Below are 9,209 nucleotides of genomic sequence, written 5' to 3'. Positions count from 1 at the left end.
ATGCTAAGAATACTCGTTATTAAACTTTTCTTCAGATCTTACCCAAAAAAAAAAAAAAAAAAAAACTTTTCTTCAGAAATGATAAATACTGGTTATGTAATGCGCAAAATGATCAGCACATATTTAACTAAATTGCACATCCCACTACCGGGCAAAAGAAAATCCAAGTGGATTGTAGCAAGATTAGACCTGATTCCGTTAACACTTCCAAATTGCTAGCGCTCGGATCATCGTGGGCCAAAAAGGCCTTCCACATGGGCCAACTCAAGTGCTGCAGAGCTTCTTCAATAGCCTCCAACTATGGATTAATGGATGTAAGCTATCTCCGCAAATCAGGCTGGTTTAAATATATTCCAGCCAGGCCCAAGCGTCAACTTTTGGTACGAAATGAAACCATGGCTCTCAAGATCTCTTGGTAGATCTTTAACGTTTTCCACAGAGTCGTTCGAAAACAAATTAAGAGGCACACTAATTTGCTCTCATTATTAAAAGAGAACCAAGATGTGGTGGAGCTCCCACTGCTCCCAGTCTCATGCCTCATCTCCCGGCATCACAAGATTCTCTGCAGCCACGCCACGGTAAGCATCCAGCTGATACTTTGCCTTCATGGCCTCCTCCGAGAAGCAGAAGTGCACATACTCGTTGTGGAGCAAGGGCCTGAAGAGAGATGGGTGCTCCTCATCCACCAGCTCGGGCGGCGCCTGGATCAACCACGTTATCCTTCGGAATTGAGAACATGATGGCCGAGTATCTCGTCCTGTCTCCACCCACCACAATGCGATGCAACGGTGAATACACTCGGCCATTGGTCCACGCCTGGCTCAAAAATTAACAGCCACAACAACAATCAGTAATCAAGCATTTTTTTTAAAAAAAAAATCCCCATAATGGATTATTCCCCGTTATTGTTACACTTGGGATTGTTTTTGCTAGTAAAACCATCATTAATGTTTCTTTCCCTCTCGATCGTCTTGGATTCATGAAATGGTATAATAGATGATTAAGCATGGCATAACTTATAATAATGCATGCATGTGGGTCTGTTCAATTGGGGTTAATGTCTCTATGAAGTAGAAACTAAGTTAGCAGCATTTAATTTGGACTTTGAGATTCGGTGAGGGTTAATCCTTGACATGTTTCCAGCGCATCATGCCATGTTAAACTCTGCGCTGGACCTGATCCACATTGCCACATCCTATTTTGATGTTTTGGAAACATTAAAAGAGTAATTTATAAGGATTTCTGCGTGTTTGGAGGCAAGGTGATTAAGGCATTTCATTTAAACAGCAGCAACGGCAAAGGCTGGTTCTTGGAAACGGAGAAAGAATTGCATCATACCCTGAAGGCATCTCCGGCGATGACGATGAAGGATGCCGGCGAGGGAGTGACAGGAATCCATTCCCCATCCTCTGTCTCCATCTCAAGTCCATCCACTTGGTTCTGGCCATGGCACACGATGCCCAGCGTGTTCTTGTCCATGTGAGGAACCAAACCCAGCTTCTTCTCCTCCTCTCCCTGAGGCGCCCCGTACTCCGAGACCCTGAACAAGAACCTCGTGGACTCCGTCTGAGCCGCGCAGTACTTCTCCACCCCAAGACTCTCCAAAACCATCCTCCGGATCGTCTCCTCCAACTCCATCACTTGCTCCGAGAACGACTGCACCGTCTCACTAGCCAAGTACGGACACCGATAGGAAATCAACTAAGCTATATATATCCCCTTTAGATGGTCTATCAAAATCTAGTCTACTAGTTAACTGAGAAAAAGGAAAGAAAAACATATGTGTGTGTGTATATATATATATATATGGGTGCGTAGTGTTGTACCAAAAGGTGGGGTTTCCATTGGGCCACATGAGGCTGGTGAAGCTGTGGGCACCGTAGGGAAACGGTGCGTCCATGATGGCCAGGCTCTCATAAGAGAGGTAGGGAATCTGGCCGACGTAACCGTGGAAGGGCTTGTCGGAGATGTTTTGTTGCTTGGTCTCAAGAGGGAGGGCGAAAAGCTCCTTCAGGGCAGTGCCAAAGAGGGAGTCACGGAGCTCGGAGGAGACTCGCGGATAGACGGCCTCAAAGCAACCATAGGACTCCATGGCTTGCATCACGCGAGCTCGGACTGCATCCCAGCTGCGCGTACCTGGCTTGGCCGGGTTGACGTCGGCGTTGGCTTGCTGCTGTTTCTGAGCCCATCTTTCTTTCCTTCGGTCTCTCTGTGCGTTGTTGCGTCTGTCTGTCTCGCGTTGAATTGAAGCTAAAGGGGCGTTTGGTAGTATGAATCCTGATTGGATTAAATATAATTTTATAATAAATAATTAAATTATATTATTTATTTTATTATTTTCATGAGTAATACTGTATTACATATAAACGTAGTATGAATCCCGATTGAATTAAATATAATTATATAATAAATAATTAAATTATATTATTTATTTTATTATTTTCATGAGTAATACTGCATTACATTGCTTGTAATACAGTATTATCTCAAAAAAAAATAATCTGATTGTTTAAGAGAAAATAACTATGTGATTATATATAATCTTACAATCTTGTAATTTTACAATAAGATAACTTTAGGACTAAAATATTTTCGTCAAAATAAATCAAAATAAATTATGCATAGTTTCAATTGATGAAAATAAAAAAAAATATAATGGGTGATGTCACAAAAAATGATTGATCTCGGAATTAAGTTCTCTCTACAAAATAGACAATAATCAATAAACAAAGATGGAGATACTTTGAAAAAATTGATTTATATTCTATGTAATTTAAATTGTATATTAAACACTACAATGTAAGATTTTTTATAATTCTACAATAATATTACTGTACATACCAAACACTGTAATATAAAATTTTTTATAATTTTATTAGATAATCACATTCTCTCTGCAATTACATTACTATAGCAATTACCTATATAATACACCAAATACCTTCTAAATTTTTCTTAGTGTATCTTGATTGTTGGTGTTGGAGTTTTAATTAAAAAATATTTAATTTTTTAAAAATAATTAATTTTTTAATTTTAATTAATTTAAATTCTTTTAAACATCCTCTAGCCACATTCTCCTATATATCCAAAGAGTAACGATCCTTTCGCAGTGGTCATTGATTTCCAAAAAAACAATATTTATAAAACATTATATTTTTTTTAAAATATATATAATATTTATTTGATCATCTAAATAAAATTTATAAATAAATTTTTTTAAGATATATTTAAAATAATAAAAAAATCAACTTCTTCTCTTATCAGTGCCCTATCTCTCTGTCTTACTAAAAGATTAAAATTCTCTCTTTTTTTTTTTAATTTTTAAATTTTTTATTCTTTTTCTAACCATTTGAAAAAGCTATTTGGGCCAAGCATTTTCATGACACACTAGTTAAAGAAGAATTATTTAAAACGGATTGTTATAAGTTAAGGATGGGATCATTATAAAAAATAAATCATATTTTTTGGATCGTGTTTTCATATATAGATCTTATTCCGGATAACATTTTTCTCAATTTTCTAAATTTTTTAATAGTTTATTTTTTTATAATTCAGTTTTTTAAATTTTTTAGAGACAGTAGTATAGTAATTTTCTGTTTATATTCAACGGTTGAATTTATCTCTCTCTCTCTGTCCCTCGCAGAATCATCCACCAGGCAGCGGTGGCAGCCGCGTGGTCAAAGACCGCCTGCTCTGCGGGTGGTCGGTAGGTAGTACAACAGGTTCAATTAATGGCTTCGCATGACGCCAACTTTTTAATCTCATGGAATCAAATTTTTTGCATCCACGATGCCATAAAATATTATTATTTGGATAAAATATCACATGCTTGCTTGGAAATTCACAAGTGGACAGCTTTTTTTTTTTTTTTTTTTTAGTATAAACAAGTGGACAGTTTCAATGGCGTCGTCGTGCTTCAAAAAGCGGAGCCATGCCGCGCGGCCACTCGCTGGAGCTCAGATCCGCCACGGGACCTCTCTCTTAGCGCGTCCCCTCCCTGTGCTTCGAGAAATTATGGCATGCACCAAGGCAAATCCCGGAGCGTAAGCACGGTCGATAGCGCGCAATCGGAAATTGATGAAACCACAAGGGGTAGCGTCGCGTCTTATCCACCGTGGAATTTGACGCGGTCCAATTGCACATGGACGCCTATTCTTCGGTTTTTTTCCCGCTCCCACCTAACCTTTCCTCGAGAGGCCGATGCCACCTGCAATCGGACCCCGCCCCCTTGGATTTAGATGATAAAAAGGATAGCATCTAGGGATGAAACTGGCATTGATAATATTCATGCAGATTCGTTACCATATCTAAATTAATCTGGATATTAAACAAAAAAATTAAAAATTCAATTAATATTCATATTTTTATATATATAAAAAAATAGATATAGATATAGATAGATAACTATCCTATCTATATCTGAATATTTAAATCTATCTATAAATCTATATAATTTTATATAATATTTATTAATTTTTTAAAAAAATATACAACCGTATAAATCTGTTATTAATTAGATTTATTATCTATTTAGTAATATTTTTAATTGTATAGTTATAAAATTTAACCATCCAACCTATATCCATAATTACATCTATATTTCTAGTATCTGAATTTTATCCGTATCAGTTTAAAATAAATTTGGATATAAATTTTTACATCCGAATAATATCTATATTTATATTTATATTTTTTAAATGAAACAAATTTGGATATGGATATATTGGCATCTGATTGGTATGCGATCCAATTTTAGCCCCAATGGCATCGGTTCTGCAAATGATATTTATTCTTATAATTAAAAATAATAACAATAATTATAGGCATGCTATAGTATATTTTTTCTGCATTAGGCCGGTTAACACACGTACTCTCTCTCTTACACATGCATGCACTCATGCACGCATGCGGACATACACGCACGCACAAAAAGAACACTATGCCATGTGGCTCCACAAAATCGATAAAGATGCATCAAGGTCAAGAGTCTTGTTATCAATTAGATTACCTCATATACCATAGAGATGTTAGAAGTTCTAAATTTGAAGTTCGATATGTTATAATTCTATGTAGTGCCTTAGGTGCTTTAAAAGGAAGGTAGAAAAACTTAAACGATGTCTATCATATGATAATGTGAATAGATCAACCGAGGGAAATACGTGCGACGCTGTATTTTATTCCCGGTAGAACCTTTCGCCTGGTTGTTAAGACTGCATCAATCAGCTGTCGTGCTTTCAATAAGGTCCGGTGATGCTTTTGGAAAGTAGTCCTTGAAAACTTTTGCTCACTATTATACAAGATTATGGTTGTTCCTTATCCTCCTAATTCTTCCATGGTTGCATTTGGTAGCTGACAATTCGGCACTTTAAAGTGGGCTCATTGAATTACTATATTTATTATATTTTTCGATGGCAATCCAAATTATTTTGATAATCTATATTGCCTCCTATAAGACAATTTAGATAGTCCCGAGGAAGAGTGATTATTCAAATTATTATTTCTTTGATAATATTATATATAAAAATTTTGAATAAAATTATTTCTCAAAAAAATCACACAAAATTCGTTGCTCAACCCTCCCTTCTCTCGGTGCCACCCACAGCTCGTTCATTCTCCGCCTACCCATGGCTCCTCTGTCTTGCCACCTGCTCGCAGCTGCTCCATCTCGATCCCCCCCACCCGCGACCCATAACTCCTTTGCCATCGTATCCCACCACCCCTTCCGCGGCTCCTTTGCACTCATCCCACCACCCCCATAGCTCTGCGTGCCCCCCCCCGACAGCCCCTTTGTGCTAGTCCCCACCACCCAATGGCTTCTCTGCACATGCCTGCCCCTCCTTCCGTCCCCTTCCCCCATGCTTGTGGTTTCCCATACTTCTCGACCTGCCACTTCTCCACGTCATCATCACACCTACACCACTTTCGTCGCTTCTCATCATAGGAAAAAAAGAGCATTAGGTCAAAATTACTGGGAATATTTTAAAATTTTGATTTTACATTGCACAACAAGAAATTAGACTATTAGTGATGGGTAAAAATCATCGCTAATAATAAAAACACCATTGCTAATAGTATTAGTGACAAACCCCAGTAAAAAACACGACATTGAAGCTATATATTAGGGACGGTGATCTCGCGGTCGCTAATAATGCATATTAGAGACGACTTTAGAGACAACATTCCATCGCTTATAATATTTTTTTAAATTTTAATTAAAAAATTTTAAAAATATTAGCGATGGTGTTTTCGTCTCTAATAGGTCGTCACCTTTAGCGACGGAGCTGCCGTCGCAACAGCCATCGCTAATAATTTTTTTAAAATTTTTTTTAGTAATTTTATATATTAAAATCTGTTATAATTTAATTAACAAGCAACATATATTTACGAATATTATAACAACTAACAATTAATTATCACCATCATAAATAAAAAATTAATATTATATATTATATTAAAATAAAATTATACAAATAATACTACTCAAATATCAAATATATTACATCAAAGCTGAAAAAAATCAACGAATATCCTCCTCCTTCCTCTCCTGCTGCTCTCATATATTCTCTACAGCAACAGGTGGATGCATGAGAGCCGGATATCCTAACATTCTGTGATAAAAAAATATTATTAATAACTTTAAAACTTAATTAATTAAAATTATAAAACTAAAGTAATTGATGCGCGTTAAGTCTAAAACTTTACGGAGGGATATATTTATATAAACAATATGATTTTTGAACGAATTATTTCTATACGTTCCATTCAATAATACGGAGCTATAGACACCCCCAATCAATACTCCATCAGATGGTTAAGTTGAATTTTAATCTAATGAGTACTATCTCCCTCTCGCTTGAAGCTTAAACCGGCATGGAGGGATATATTTTGATATATTTCTTCAATTCTCGAATAAATTATTCGTATATGTTTCATTTGATGATACGGAGATATAGACATCTTCAACCTATCCATCAGATCGTTAGATTAAATTTTGAACTCCTGGGTACCCCTCCCTCTCGCCTCAAGCCGAAACTGACATAGAAAGGTATATTTCGATATACTCCTTCGATTTTCGAACAGATTGTTCCTACACATTCCATTCAATGATATGGACGTATCTACACCTTATCCCATCCATCGAATATGTAGGCTGACTTTTGACCCCTAAATCTCCTTCATTCGACTCAAGCCTAACTATGTGAAGCTTCTAAATATAAAAATTTAAAATAAATAAATAAATTTATTAATACTACTTGACTTACCTGCTATGATGGCTGTGACAATGAGCTCAACTGATCGTATAGATGTGGATCTCGAAGAATCTTAATCACCGTATCGCGGATGGCATCCCAAAAGCTCAGAGGTCATTGATGAAAAAGCCTCTGCACGACTTCCTCAACATGTGTATCACTCCATATCTGGATCGTCGAGGTCTGAGAGAAGGACGTTGATGACTAACGAGCCACTGGAGGGTCAAAGCTATGTCCGAACCCTATGACCCAGCTCCTAGTAACCTCTTTGGTGGCTCTGAGCCAACCCTCGAGATCAAAGAGGGGTTGAAAGGATGGATCCTCATCGTGCCACGCTATGACATACTCCGCATAATTCATTTATACAGTTTAAAAATTTATTAGTATTAAATACATATCACTACATATAAAAAAATAATAAATAATCTTTTAAATTATCACGATCGGTCTGGATCTAAGATCTAAATAATCATCGGTCCTTCTAGACTAGTGCATGGCCTCCCACAACTGCAGTTGCCGTGGTACATGACCCAGCTACCATATTTACAATAAATAAAGAAATCAAGTTAATAAAAACTAATATATGACCAACTAAATATGAGATTAATATAAGTTTAAAATTTTTATCAATCTATCTGCAATGACATGTATGCCAATAGAGCCATCGGTGTGTTTGATTGGATCCTATGGAATGGTCCGATTCTATTGGACTCTTTGTCGTCTACCGAAGCACTCTTCATTACTCCACTGGTCATAGAGGGCCTCCCAAACATCCCCACGTATCCAATGATCTGTGAAAGACTTCCATTTTGATGGTGACTTAGAATTGGAGAACTCAATGACGGACTGCCTGAGGTGATATAGTCCATCATGGAGCTGACATGTGGCGACCTCCTCGAAGGTCCAACGACTGGCCTCCTCATCCTGAGGAGTCTCAAATCGATAGTATGACTGCAAATAAAAGATGGTATGTATCAATAAATAGAATATAAATATATTATAAATTTAAAAATTAAACATCTTTGACTGATCAGGAATATCTCCCATGCAGCATCACGAGCCCTCGACGGCCAACTGGAGAACTCGTTCATCGACCTCGACATCAATTATCGAACGATCCCAATAACGATATGAGATACCTCGGGCTCTCTAAATATTCTACAAAATTGATTTTGAAAAAAAAATATTGATTCTAAAATGATAAAAATATTTTAAAAATATTGCTCGAGGATCAAGTACTTATGTGCGGCTCTGAATATACACTAGCTCTCTATCTTCTGATCGGATCCAAGGTGCCGCGAGCTGGGTGAATCCTCTACCACGACGCTGAGGCATAAAGCTGGCCGTTGCTCCATGTGACAGTGGGGTCACCACCGCGAGCTGGGTGAATTCTCTACCACGGTGCTGAGGCATAGAGCTAGCCGTTGCTCCATGTGACAGTGGGGTCATGGTGACCCCACATCATCCAAACCTGAGAGTAGCAAAAGATCATAAAGAATATTATATCAGATAATAAAAAATAAAATAATCTAATGAAGAATTTCTAGTGTTAGATTTTACTTCATGATGCGGGTGCTGCAGAACCATATGAGCTTCCCACACGAGAGCTCTCTTCTCCGGAGCTCTATTCTTTAGAGCCTCTCCTCGACTAGCACAGCTTTGTCCTCTAAGAGTACTTATCCTATAATCTCTGAAAATAAAAATAAATAGATTTATATATTAATTATACAAATATGACAAACAATATAATAATTGAAATAATGTAAGGCAAGTATGAAAAGCAAATAAAATAATTGAAATTATTCAAAAATGGCTCCATTTACCCTGGGGCCGCTCCTACTGCGTGCCAGTCTTTTTTAGCATGCCAGAGTTGACTCCTTTATCTTTGGGATCGACTCCTTCCTTCCTGGGATTAACTACTTATCTTTCTCTTTAGATGTTTGGCACCCTTCGAATTCT

General features: G+C 37.1%; 1 protein-coding gene across 1 annotated transcript; it reads right to left on the bottom strand.

The window, feature by feature from the left end:
* Nucleotides 1-375: 375 nt before the first annotated feature.
* On the bottom strand, nucleotides 376-2,189 carry LOC105038156 (probable 2-oxoglutarate-dependent dioxygenase AOP1). Its single transcript, XM_010913903.4, is given in 5 exon segments — nucleotides 376-707; nucleotides 709-816; nucleotides 1,339-1,669; nucleotides 1,827-2,159; nucleotides 2,161-2,189. Coding segments are annotated over 5 exon segments (978 nt in total). The 3' UTR covers nucleotides 376-530.
* Between the last annotated feature and the right edge of the window lie 7,020 nt (nucleotides 2,190-9,209).

This window comes from Elaeis guineensis, chromosome 2 (assembly GCF_000442705.2).
Source record: "Elaeis guineensis isolate ETL-2024a chromosome 2, EG11, whole genome shotgun sequence".
NCBI lineage: Eukaryota > Viridiplantae > Streptophyta > Magnoliopsida > Arecales > Arecaceae > Elaeis > Elaeis guineensis.
The sequence above is the reverse complement of the archived record's forward strand: the minus strand, read 5'-3'. Positions and strand labels throughout refer to the sequence as shown.